This window comes from Anthonomus grandis, chromosome 7 (assembly GCF_022605725.1).
Source record: "Anthonomus grandis grandis chromosome 7, icAntGran1.3, whole genome shotgun sequence".
Classification (NCBI taxonomy): Eukaryota; Metazoa; Arthropoda; class Insecta; order Coleoptera; family Curculionidae; genus Anthonomus; species Anthonomus grandis.
This window is the reverse complement of record NC_065552.1, coordinates 16,130,176-16,144,136: the sequence shown is the minus strand read 5'-3', so window position 1 is coordinate 16,144,136 and position 13,961 is coordinate 16,130,176. Positions and strand designations below refer to the sequence as shown.

The window sequence follows — 13,961 nt, the reverse complement described above, 5'->3', positions numbered from 1 at the left end:
GTATTATCGTCGTAGGTATATATATAGGTTTTATCGTGAAGAATATAAATTTCTTCTGGAATGCTTTGAAGTCTTTATTAAATAGAGAATCGTGGATTTCAGTAAATTACTTCGATGGAGTGCTTGATGATAGCGCTTTTTCCTTAAAGAAAGTTTCGTATGGTAAAAATTAAAAAAAAACTTGGCTTACTTAGGGCATACGTATCTCGAATCGTAATTTAAAATTAATATACAGTGCGGTTCTTAATTGTCCCCCCTCCCTCTTATCTTTTGAATGCGTTTATATAAAAAATTAAAATTCGGCACACATCATTTGCAACCTAAATACTACTTTTTGGTCTCTAGCTTATTTTGAAAAACTTCAAAATGGCGCTTAAAATAAAATAGAAAGGGAGGTCATGCGACACATCGTTTGAAAGCTCCCACTGAATGCTTTATGGTCCTAGAATATTAAGTCATTACTTCTATCCACAACAAAATGGCAGCCTTTCAAAATCTTATTCAAAAATATTAAATGTATCAGTATTTCGTTTAATAAACTTTTCTAAAATCTTATCACATCAGTACAAAACCATATTTTAAAAATTATGAAATAGCTATAATTATTAATTATATTATTATTTATAATTATTAAGTGCTCGTAAAGAACGAGAAGAAACAAAAAAATACTGCTCAGACATACATTTTTTTTGACATTGATAATATAAGTTGGTCTAGAGGTTTAAATTGACTCCTATTAGTCGTATTGACGTTCCTTTAATATACTCGCTGATTGAAACTTAATTAAAACTTCTTAATTTATAACCTATAAAAATCATTGTGCTATGAAACTCTGCAATAGTTATTCCTTTAATTTTATGTATTATGTAACGTTGTCATATTTACGTCGGATATATTGTATTTTTAAACTAATTTATTTCTCTGTCACACACTTCATTTTTATAGATTTAGAACATCTGAAAATATACCAATAGTTGCCTATTTTATGAGTGCTGTACAGGGAATAACCTGGTTTATACATTTTCTTTATAACTTGGTATTAAGAAAAAAGTTAGGAATGAGTCCAAGAGGCCCTATAATTATTTGTGTTTTATGGTAAGCACTGTAAGGTCTTTTGGGTAAATGAATTAAATTTCAAATGATTATTTTTAGGTCGCTAATTTTTGTTTTAACAGTTATATCTCTACGTAGTCATTACCTTATTCTTAAATATTCAGTAATGCCCGATAGACCCTTATACAGTAACTATTTGGCATTCGGAATGAGCATCTGTTACCTAATTGTCCAAGTATTTTATGCCTTGTCAATGATCCCCGGTGTAGGAGACACAACTTATTTGAGCTTTGCAGATTCCTATACTGAGGTAGGCTTAAGTAACGGCTGTATATGGTGAAATATATATAAATTATTTCCAGATAGGAGAAAATCAACCCCTTTTAAGCAGTGCATATTTGAGATTTAGAGAGGATGGAGATCCGTCATATTTAGGAGTTGCATTGGAAAATACCACTTGTCTATCAAAGCTATTATTTTCTTGGGTGGAACCATTAATGGAAAAGGGAGTTAAAGGTAATGAATGGTAAATAAATGATAAAAGCAAATTCATTCTAAAATAATTATTGATATCTAAAAATTGTTAATATTTTAGATCAGTTAAAAAGTTCAGAGGATCTTTACGATTTGCCATTGCCATTAACGTGTTCTACCATTAGTGGAAAGCTTGACAAAGCTCTTTGTGAACAGAATGAACAAAAGAGACTTCGAGAGCAATCAGAAAGTAAGTAATGTTTTGTGGTTAAATATTCGTACACGCACATAGATATACAGGTTGGAGAATCAATCAGTACGTGTAGAGAGGTATTTAAAGACGAAATATGGTAACGCGCACGCATTTGTTCAGTGCGCTCTGCTATTTGCATGGCTATGCATCGCTGTTTTCCAGTAAGACTACTTTTGCGCGCCTGAAGTACCGTTTAAAATACTAGCCGAAACATTTAATTTTTAAGGATAGTGAGTACGAAATTGAAAAATGTGTTCATTTTCCCTAGATCCGTATCGAACAACGGATGGATTCCTCTGTAATGGAAAAAAAGATTAATCAAAAATAGAGAATTTCGTAAAAAAAAATTTTGCAAATTTTGTTTCACAAAATGCAATTATTCACCACTTGACTTCGGAAAATATCACCCGAGTTTTGGAATATTTAAAACATTTGTATCCATATTCTTTCTAAATACTGGTTGTTGGGAAACAACAATGTTTTTTTCTGTCATCAAGATGAATTTATTCTAATTTGATTTATATTCACAATTTTAAGGACATCGTCGATCTCGAGAAGGTTCCCACTGGTCATAAAACAATCAAGTTCAAGTGGTAACTCTTAAACGCTAGTATTATAAGTATAACGGATAACCCATAAATTCTCATGAAACTGTGAGCCTCTTAAGTCCTAGGATCTTTTTCTCATCCCTTTTTGATGATATGGGCACTTAATGAGCACTTTTGCAGCCACTAAGTAAAACAAGCTGGTAAAAAGCTACACGGTAAAAGTTTAGAAAGAAAGTTACCTTTCCTTTACTTTTTAAACCCTAATACGGGCGACTTCAGACTCTTGATCAACAATTATTGGTTCAAGAGTTGCAATACAGAGTTAGGTTGGGTCAATGTCGCTGAGAAGTAGTGCGTGAGTCGAGGCATTATTCCATATTGGTTACTTTGAAGTGAGTGAAGTTACCTGCTCTGAAACAAAAGTAAGTGTAAATAAGATTAAATTAAGTCTACGTAAAAACAGCAAAGACAATCCATAGGTTTACACCTGCCCTTCTGAACATTTCAAATTCCTCAGTTCAATTTCCTATCTATTTTCCTAGCTTTAAAGTATTACCTTATTGGACAAGTTTGATTTGTTCATTAAGTTAGTTGGTTCAGGGTCATATAAGCTGTGGTCTTCCAAAGAAGATAAAAAGTAAATAAATGCAGTTTACTAGTACTCTCCAGGACACAATTAAACAATTGTGTGCCCCTTAATTTTGGAAAAAAGCCAGGCTATTATTCAGGTAACAGTTCTCCCCCGAATATAATTTTAATAGTGTATGGTGATCCAGTTCATTTTTAACTCTTCTACCCGATTGTATTGAATCCACTTCTAGGGCACTACAAACTATTTCCTGTCTTAAAATTCAAAACCACATTTAAATTTTTTGTCACATGAAATCGATCTATTTCTATTTTTTCTAATGTAATGGCAAATCCCGACATACGACATTAGAGTAAGGGTCTATTTTTTCGTTATATCTGTAGTAAAAGTGGACTTGTAAAAACAAAAAAATGAATGAAAAAAGAATGGAAAAAAGGATGATCGCAAATTAAAAATTTATTGATCTAGTTGTTTGCCTATGTCTACCATTCTTTTTTCTTCCATATCTGGAGGTAACGTGGTTCTCAGGATATTCTATGAAAGGGAATGTTCCTCTCTTTAATGTCAGACAACACAAATGAATACCAGTTGCTTTTTGCAGACCATGGTGCCCCTTGTGTATCCAATCTGCTGGATCGCTTTATATGCGTTTTTTTAATGCAAAATGTAATTGGTTTGTACAATGTACGTAGTCCAGTTACTGGTAATATCTTGATAGATTTTGAGTGTAGTGGCTGACAGGGAATCTATCTAAGAAAATTTGGTATATTTTGAAGATTTAAGAGAACATTATTTAATGGAATAGTTAGTTGGTGTTGTGTTGACTATTGTTTTTTAATTCTTTTTCGCGTGCTCAATTTGGTTATAGGTATTTAACATTTGTCGTTCGTTACCTAAACAAGTTGTATGGAGGTTCCCCTTGTGTTATTAGTTGAGCATTTCAGAAATTCTCAATTTTTTTTTTAGATCGATATGTGTTATTCTGGTTTGATATAGGGTCATTAAGCCTTTTATTATTAATATTATTATTAGCGGTTATTTGTGCTTCCCACCTAATAGTTTTATAATCCAACTTTCAATCTTATCCTGCTCAGTATATGCCATCACATACTGTTTATTGTGTGATATTTCGAATATTTTTTCGGTATTGTTAGTTATTTCGAATGTTTAAGCTGGTTGTTTTGCTGAGTTGGATAATATTTATAAATATTTCTGTGTATAGTGTTAAGTTAGAAAGTTTATTTTATTAAAATAATGTATTAGCAATTTTTAAATTTAATTTTTACACAGTTGATATGATTTAGACAAAGTTTGCATGTTCTCGCATGTAAAAATATTGTAATTTGGATTTAGTAAATTAGTCTTAAGAAAACTATAATATATGTTAAAACAGCATTACATAAATTCACTTATCAATCTGCGATTACAATTTCTTTAATTTTAGATAATCTACAAGAACTACCTCTAGTAGAGGAAACCTTAATAGAAAAACCGAACTACACACTACTTAAAGGCCTTCACAAAGTGTTTTGGGTCGAATTTTATAGCGTTGGAATTTTAAAGCTGATTGCAGATTTTGCTGGATTTGGTGGTCCTATGCTTTTAAATAGGTACTGATCAAAAATATAAAAACAGTATAAATTTAAATTAGTAAAATATAGGATTAACTTGTAATTTAGTTTTTTTAGTATGTTTTCTTATTAATGATCTTCTATTGTCTGTTTAAATAATGTATCAAGTTTAAACAATGATAAAAAAAATATTTTAAGATTCTCATACAATTGTCCTAGTTTCTGTATTATACCAATTATTACTCTTGCTTAATTTTATTATTTACAGATTAATTAGTTTTATTGAAGACAAACAAGAAAATATATCTTGGGGATATTTGTATGCTTTTGGGCTCTTAAGTACAACATTAATAGGTAAGTTTACAGAAATGTTCATCTTCGAAAAATAGAAGAATGATCTTATTGATATTGTCTACAAATTCATTCTTAACCTTAGGTGCTCTATGCGACTGTCACTTTAACTTTCTCATAGCAAAAGTAAGTTTTCGAATGCGATCAGCTATTGTAACAATGATCTATAAAAAGACATTAAGTGTCAACACTTCCAAGTTACATAGTCAATTTTCTGTGGGAGAAATTGTCAATTTTATGTCGACTGATACAGATAGAATTGTGAATTCGTGTCCTAGTTTTCATGCTTTATGGAGTATACCTTTTCAGGTAAGTCATTTCAATCTTATTTATTTCAGAAAGTGTCATCAGTTAAATTGTACGAACAGAGCAGGAATCTTATTAGTTCTCTGCCTTTTCTCAAAGTCAATAAGAATTTAAATACAAAAGTTTCTTTAAAATCCTTTTAACATAGTTACTCCGATAATTTGAGTTTTTTCGACTTAAAAGTTTATAGAGATGATAAACTATGAAAAACTAACAAGGTTGAGTAAAATGATTACAAAAGTTTAACCGCATCTTAGAGTCCTAAGTAGTTTCTAAAAGCAGCTTCACCGGTTGAAGTCTCAGGTAAATCCTTAAAATGCAAAAGAGTTTCCAATGGCTTCATTTCTATTAACACTTTTCGCGAACAGTTTTTTAGATCTTGAAAATAGGTTACCATCTCGATTTAATTTTACATACATATATTCTGCCAAATGATCTTTGAATAAGTTTCCGGAATTTGTTTGAAAACGAATTTTCAATCACTTCTTTTTCATCCATAAAGATTTTCAAATTTAAGAGATTTTAATTTCGAACAAATGGTAATGTAATGAGATATAACTAATATTGCATTACATTTAATTACTGCAACTAATTACCTTGATAATGCATCTATAATTCTATAGCTTTTTGCCATAATATGTCAAATTACGACAGAAGGGGGCAGAAATCTATTAATAAAATATCTCCGTTTCTAAATTAAAATATCTTTCTGCCCAGCTCAATTACTCGCTCAATTACTCTTTCTCAATTGACCTCTCGGTAACTTCGAATTTTTTATTTCCGAATTCCATAGAATAATCTTCTTTCACCTCTATACATTTTTCCTAGCGATATTCAATAAGCTCAATACATCATTTCTTCATTGTTGGAAATTCTTTGACCACTTAGGCATTTTTTCAAGCTTGGAAACAGAAAATAATCGAATGGTGCTAAGTCTGGCAAATAGGTTGCCTGAGGTAGCAATTTCGACTTTATTCATTATTGATTTTGACTATTGCAATAACGAATTTGTAATCTGTTGCATGGTCTTAATGAAACAACACTTTCTTATCAGCCAAGTTTTTGCTTGATTTCTTCATTTAAACTTTGCAAAGTCGGCATAATACTCGCGTTGATAGTTTTCGTTTTTCAAGATAGTCACTGAAAATTATCCCTTGTGCGTATCAAAAAAACCGATGCAATGACCTTGCCTACAGATGAAACAGACTTTTTGTAGCCGGCTCTTCCTTTTCAGTTCATTGTCATTTGACTTGGGTGTGAAGTGATGGACCTACATATCATCCGTGGTTATGAAACAACAAGAAAATGTAGCTTTGTTGCTGTGAAACTTCGCTAAACCTTCATTTGAAATATCTTTATAACACTATTTTTGCTTGAGTATGAACAAACGCGCCACCCACCTTGCACACAGCTTTCTCATGTCTAAATTTTCAGATAATATGCAATGTACTGCACCTTTTAAAATGCCTATGATTATCTTGTACATTTCTGGAGTCGTTACCTCATTGATCGAACACTGCGAGCTCGTCTTAACAGCTCGAACGGCCTCGTTTAAACCTTGCTTCTTAATATTTTAATGTTGTAAATGGAAGAGCACACTCCTACCCTGAGTGAGTGTCCAGTTCACTTTTTATATTGGTTGGGCTGAGTCATTACAAGAGAAGTAATGTACCACATAACGCTGTCTAATTTTCTCCATTTTCACAAATTCACTGAAAAAGTTCACTATTGATTGCTTTCAAACAAATACTAAGTAACGTCGCGTCTTCAAACTTAAAACATATGCTATATAAATGTTGTAATTCTAATACAGTGATAGTTTTCGAATAACTACCGCTATTTTTGGGACCACCCTCATATAATAAAGGTAGACAGCTCTATAAATAATCCGGTTTTTTAGCTTTAATTATTTTAAAAACAAAAGAGTACATACAGTGTGGTGACTTTAACTGAAATAAATTCAGTTAAAACATAATCAAAATTTATCTCGCAAAATTCCTGAGACCCGTCGATTTTTGTTTATTTTTTTTCACATTTTAAGATAGTTTTTGTATTTTTTCACCTACAGGGGGGGTCCAAATTGACCCCAACTTTTTTTTTTCAAATGGAAAGCCACTTTTTTGAAACTCTCATTGAAAAGAGCCCTTTTTCTTGATTAAATTGCCCTATTTACTTTTGTGATTATCTAAAGGAGAAATACGAAAAAAAAACCATTAAATTATTAAAAGTTGCGTTTAATGTATAAGATGCTCAAAATGAGCACCATTTACTTGTTGGCAAAGCCCAAGACGATAATAAAATTCGTTTCTGACATTTTCTAACACTTTTGGAGATATTTGTCGGATTTCTTGCCTAATACGTTCTTTGAGTTCGTCTAGGTTTCCTGGTTTGCTCATATAAATTTGACTTTTCAAATGTCCCCACAGAAAAAAATCAAGTGGGGTGAGATAGGGAGAACGTGCCGGCCACTAGATTGCACCCCTTCTACCAATCCATCTGTTTGGAAAATTGTCATCTAAATACCAATCCATCTGTTTGGAAAATTGTCATATAAATACTGGCGTACATTACGGGCATAATGTGGGGGAGCACCATCTTGTTGCATCCAGATTCTTTCATCATACAAATCTGGATCGAACTGACTCGGATATAAGGCACGTAAGACTGGAACTAGTTCATGTTCAAGAAATTCTAGATATCTTTCCCCAGTTAAAGTATCATTGAAGAATATGGGCCCTATAACTTGCGTGCCAATTATGCCAGCCCAAACATTAGTTTTCTGGGGATATTGTGTATTAGTTTCCCTTACCCAGTGTGGGTTCTCGTCAGAGCAGTAGCGACAGTTCTGCTTATTAACATGGCCATTTAGGGTGAATGTAGCCTCATCAGAAAAAAGGATCCACTCCGAAGATATGCGATTTTCGTCAATGGCGTTCATCATTAATTCACAGAACTGAACTCTGCGATCTGGATCGTCTTCCAATAACTCTTGACCGGGTCGCATTTTATAAGGTCGTTTGTTTGAACTTTTTAAAATTTTTAGCACAGATTTATGATGAATAGTGTTTTCCCGAGCTACTCTTCTGGCTGCAGTTACCGGATTTTCTTCCATCGCTAACAATACATTTAATTGGGTGTTTTCATCGATTTTAGAAGACCTTTGTCTTGAATCATCCCTCACGTGCCCAACTTCTCGAAGTCTGCTTTCGATTTTACTAACCGTACCTTGGTTAATAGGTGGCAAATCTGGATATTTCTGCCTGAATAAGTGGACAACCTCTAGCTGAGTACGACTTCTGTCCCCATAACCAATCCTCATTAAGATTTCAATCTTGTGGGATTCGGATAAATAAGGCTTTTTTTTCAATATAAGTTAACTTATTTAACAACTGGTTGAAATTCACTTTAACAGTGACACTACAACAATGTCAGGAAATGTCTCGATACCAATAAAATAAACAAACACGCCAAAAATTTACCAACACAAAATATTTCGAGACTTTTAATAATTTAATGTTTTTTTTTTTGTTTTTCGTATTTCTCCTTTAGATAATCACAAAAGTAAATAGGGCAATTTAATCAAGAAAAAGGGCTCTTATCAACGAGAGTTTAAAAAAAGTGGCTTTCCATTTGAAAAAAAAAGTTTGGGTTAATTTGGACACCCCCTGTAGGTGAAAAAATACAAAAACTATCTTGAAATGTGAAAAAAAATAAACAAAAATCGACGGGTCTCAGGAAATTTGCGAGATAAAATTTGATTAGTTTTAACTGTTTAAGTTAAAACAGTTAAAGTCACCACACTGTATGAAAATCTCTTCTATTTTCCATATTAAACATTTTACTTATGCAGGTCTCTTGTAACTTTTGAATTTTCCGTTTATAAAAGCTGGTAATGGACGAGATATATCATCTCTACGTATGTATGTTTCATATATGTTAAATTTTATTTCTCTTTAGGTTTTATAGAAGTTGGACTAGATGTAGTTGGTAAATCCTATTAAAATACACCAATTATTCAATAGAACGCATTGTAGGTTGACTTCTTCAGGTTTATTTAATTGCGAAAGATTAATATTACTGTTTTCTACAAGTTTTAGGTGTCAGTTGTAACTTTTTAACAGATTGCCAAAATAATTTTCTCCCAAAACTTTTTAAAGTAAAAGCTGTTTAAAACATATTATGCTTCTTTTTCTCTTAATATAATACGTTTGGTATAATTTCGCGATTTTCTGTACAATTTTCAATACTGGAGTTTTGGTTATGTGTATTATGTGCCCAATGTGTTTTGCCTCAAAGCTTTATTAGAAGTTTAATATTATACGTTAAAGAGGGTGTATATTATGCTTTCCTTTTAACTTGTTTTATTTTTAATGGAACTAAGCGGGGATTCACCCCTACAATGTTAAATGGAATGAGGTGTTGACTGATAAACTATCTTTTTGGCCTTGAGCACAACTGCCAAGTTCGAGGCCTCATTGTTATTCCGGTTAAAATGACAGCTTGTCAAATAAACAAAATTAACTCTTAAACATTGTAAAGAAAAAGAAGAACAAACTGATACCTTAATTTATTTTACAAAATAAATAAGGTATCAGTTAGCTTAATTTAATAATAATAATAATAATTCTAAAATAAAATTTATTATTCCTGTAAAATTTATTGAGGTATTTACTTTACAAGCAATAACAATAATAACAAAAAAGAATGTCAAGTCCCCACAGAAATATAATTATAATTTTTTAATACCTACCAATCATTGTATTTCATACATTGAAGCCTTAAACACTTACAAGAAATAATTGAAATTAATGCTTTTTCACATTACAAACAATAATTGCGCGAGAGCTGCACCTGCAAGTTTTGATGAAATTCATCCTGAACATTCTTTGACCTATAAAAGTGTGTTCGAATTGTAGAGAAAACTTGCAGAAACCGGATCAGTTGGCAACAAAAAATGTAAAAGGGTAAGACCTGTACGAAATGAAAACCTTGAAGTTGTAGTCCTTGGCCATGTTGCTATGGCCCAACTAACTCCCTCAGAGAAACACCTATAGATTCAGGCTTATCCCGAAGTAGCGTTCACCGAACTTTAACATCACATAAACCTTAAAAATTTCAGTTGGATCAGGTACTAAACGAAATAGAGTAAAGTTTTGTCAACATATTTCGAAAAAATTGAACAACCATGAATTATCATTATAAAATGTTTGTTTTTCTGACGAAGCGACGTTTTGCTTAAATGGAGAAGTAAACAATCACAACTGAAGGTACTGGAGCGACACTAACGTAACACATACCCAGTGTCCTAAAACTAAATATATGGACGGGAATTCTAAACAATCATATTGTTGGAACTTTTGTCATACAGGCCAATTTAAATGGTGAAACTTACTTAAATTTACTTGAAAATGCCATCAATCCCCAGATTACAGAGATTTTGGAAAATGACCCAGATTTAGTCGTAGACCAGCTAGCTAGTCTTTTAACAAGATGGAGCAGCTTCTCACTACGCTCGTCTTATAAGAGATTTTCTATATATATTTCTGGTAGGTTCCTGGTCGATGGATTGGAAGAAGAGGTAATAGACTGGCCGGCACGATCACCTGATTAAAATCAGTTTTTTATAAGGTGAAGCCAGAATCACTTGAGGATTTAAGACAACAATTCGTAGTTGAATGCCGTCAGCGAACACTTTAAACATTTTAAAGGGTTCGAGAGGATATTGAAGCTCGATTGTATCACTGCATGGAAGTAAACGGCGAACATTTGGAACATATAGAAACATTATAGAAATAAATTATTCTTTGGACAAAATATTATTAATTACATTTAGTATTTCTTAAAAATCCTAAAAACTTTCTTGTTCTTATCTCAACCCGAGTAATACTGCAGCAAAAAATTGGTCCTGTTCAAATTAAAACACATTTTTAAAATGATTCCTTCTGATTGGACTTATTCCAGTTCACCAGAGGATGAAGTGGCGAAGATGAAAATACGCTTAAAATGTGTCCCCCTAAAAATAAAAATCGACGGGTCCAAGTATTTTTTTAGAGGGGCAACTGCTCCTCACCACCCTTTAGGGTGGATAGTTTTAATTGGGACACCTTGTATATATATTTGTTGCCAAGAAATATTTAACGCATCTCTGTTTAAATCATTTCTTGTCAGTATAAATTGTAATCCCTATAATATACTAACTTTGGTTTTAATTGTATTTAAGGTAACTTATTAGTAATAAGTTAGTTATTTAAGTTGAGTTCTAAAGTTTTTTCTATGTTGGAACTTGGTTCTTCTTGAATCTAACACATTTTTAAATTATGTAACAACTGGTATAGTGGCCTGAAAGAGAATATAAGAGACTTAACATTCTTAAAGAATAATTAAGTGATATTATTGGATCGTGGTCGTTATAAACATACTATAAAATATTTATTTCCAATTGCATGAGACGTAAATTCTATACTTATAAATTCAAATTCTTCAAAAATTTTCTTACATCTTATTTAATTTTTTTTACAATAAAATTAAAAGTAATTTAAACAAACAAATTATAACATTAAATTCCATTATTGGGTCAATATCCTTCAAGGAAAAACAAACAAGAGATGTAATAAAATGAGCCTAATTTATATGCCTTATCACGACATCGTCGTAGAATTCGCGTATCTCGAGAAAACTACTTTCTTATTTTCCTTGGATCATAACAAATAAATCGTTCGATGGGCTTTCGTATTTTTGTTAGTACAACAACTTTTCTAAGACTGTTTAACTTTCGACGAATAAAATTCTTTTAGTCCCTTTTGGTTTGAAATAATTCATAACCTTATTTTTTTCTTAAGGGGTTTGTTTTTTGACCTAGATTTTTATCTCTTGTGCTTGTATACTTTTAGTGTTATTTCTTGGGTGGATGCTAAGATGTTCCTTTAGAAATATTTTTTTTTTGCAATCTATAATAATTTTTATTAATTTTTGAATCTTTTATAGTCGTCTCTTAGGTAATGCGCACCTAACCTGCCTAATTAGTCTCGATAATAACCGAATTTAATATCAGTGTTCTCGGCACTCTGCTTCAAAGCGATTTAATATGCACCGTATGTAATTAATGGTATATGGAAAAATCACATCTTTTGATTTGATGTTTTCTGATAACTTCCTAAAAATCAAATATTTTTCAAAAATTTGGTATTTGGCTTTGTTGTGTTCGTTAATTCTGCAAAATTTATTAAAAAGCAATTTCGCACTCAGATTGGAAAATGCTCGCTTCTACCGTAACCGAATTTCCTACATAAAGAACAAGACAGTTGGCACCTTGGAGCTGATAAACCGGATTTTGAGAGCGGATCTGGATGATCAAAAATCTTAATAAGTTCTTCTTTTTTAAAATCTTTGATCGCTGGATATGTTGAAGGAGCCAGAGTCATTGGCCCGCGTATTCTTTTTTCTAACTTTTAATCCGCTCAATTTTTGTAGGTGGGATCATAGCAAGATCCTGTTTTATTAAGACATAGTAAATACTAGAGAAGAATTATGTTAGAAAATTTCAGATACTGCACGTACATTATAAGATTACCAATTATTCTTAAAAAACCGAAAGTTTTTAAGTAAAAGAGCTTCTAAGCGTACTTCTAAGGTAATTTTGGCCACTACTGTATACCTCCGCAAACCGCGAATAACGCTGTTTGTTTAAATTAAACGGTCGAATGTTGCGGCTGTAAATCCGATTTTCTTTACTTATGTAGGGTGTTTCGAAAATACACTTTATGGGACCAACATTTCTGTTTTTGCAACATGGCCATAAATAAACCGTGTGGCTGTAGAACAAAACAACTATTAATACAAAGATTGCACCCTCAGCTTATTAACTCATGAAACGTTTGAAAAATGCCTCTAATAGTTGCCCATGCGAACAAATCGCCATTATTCATGTTGACAGCTCATACTCCTTACGAACAGGTTTTTCATAGATTCATTTTAGACGAACCCAAAGAAAAAATCTAGAGATATCAAAAAAGCGTGAGCCTGGCTTTGATAACTCCTCTTAATAAACTCCTATATAACTCCTCTTCCAATATATCGTCAAGAAAATTGCTGATCTAAATACCGATGCTTGTTTACACCGAAATTTGGAAGTACCTCGTCATGTTAAAACCAGTTGCTATTGCAAAAGGTTTTTACGACCTACAGCCCAAAGGGTTTATTTATAGTATATGTTTGTTACCCTTAAAGTTTGTGGGATATTTTTGGGACATGATGTATATTTAAATACATGGCACATAGAAACGAAATAGTATCATAAAAGCGTTAAGAAATGTTATCTCTTTAAATTTTACTTATTTTTTTTTTAATTTACAAAGAAAAAATATTTATGTTATATATAATTTTCCTGCACATAAAAAACATCGAATATTTAAGCTTGTAAAAAATGTATTATTTTTATCAAAAACTTTTAGCTCGCCGTTACTTTGTACTTGCTTTATAGCCAGGTGGGGATCGCCTTTCTGGCTGGCGTAATTTTCAGCGTAATTTTAATCCCTGTAAACAAAGTCATTGCAAACAAAATCGGAGAATTAAGTACTAAATTGATGGAGAAAAAGGACAGCAGAGTAAAAGCTATCACTGAGATTTTACGAGGAATTAAAGCCGTAAAACTTTATGTTTGGGAAGAACATTTTATTAAACAAATATCACGTAAGTCAGTTATTTAGAGTTGTGTCGTATATTTAGTATCATATAAACTTATAATACTAATAATATTTACGACATAAATAAATATTACGTTTTTTAGAAAAAAAATGCATAGATCTACATTAGCTAAT

The 13,961-nt window shown here is 31.9% G+C and overlaps 1 protein-coding gene and 1 long non-coding RNA gene across 4 annotated transcripts in view; one reads left to right on the top strand and one right to left on the bottom strand.

Annotated features, from left to right (window-relative positions):
- Positions 1-13,961, top strand: part of LOC126738158 (ATP-binding cassette sub-family C member 10) — a 97,550-nt gene that overhangs the window by 39,276 nt on the left and 44,313 nt on the right. For both annotated transcript variants that reach the window (XM_050443344.1, XM_050443346.1), the window contains 8 exons: positions 946-1,095; positions 1,153-1,363; positions 1,416-1,569; positions 1,649-1,777; positions 4,362-4,527; positions 4,757-4,842; positions 4,925-5,148; positions 13,596-13,833. In XM_050443344.1, the coding sequence (XP_050299301.1) occupies positions 946-1,095; positions 1,153-1,363; positions 1,416-1,569; positions 1,649-1,777; positions 4,362-4,527; positions 4,757-4,842; positions 4,925-5,148; positions 13,596-13,833 (1,358 nt within the window). The remainder of the gene's footprint in view (positions 1-945; positions 1,096-1,152; positions 1,364-1,415; positions 1,570-1,648; positions 1,778-4,361; positions 4,528-4,756; positions 4,843-4,924; positions 5,149-13,595; positions 13,834-13,961) is intronic.
- Positions 2,330-13,961, bottom strand: part of LOC126738196 (uncharacterized) — a 55,105-nt gene continuing 43,473 nt past the window's right edge. For both annotated transcript variants that reach the window (XR_007661250.1, XR_007661249.1), the window contains 2 exons: positions 2,568-2,739; positions 2,330-2,511 (listed from right to left, as the gene is read on the bottom strand). This is a non-coding gene — a long non-coding RNA (uncharacterized LOC126738196). The remainder of the gene's footprint in view (positions 2,512-2,567; positions 2,740-13,961) is intronic.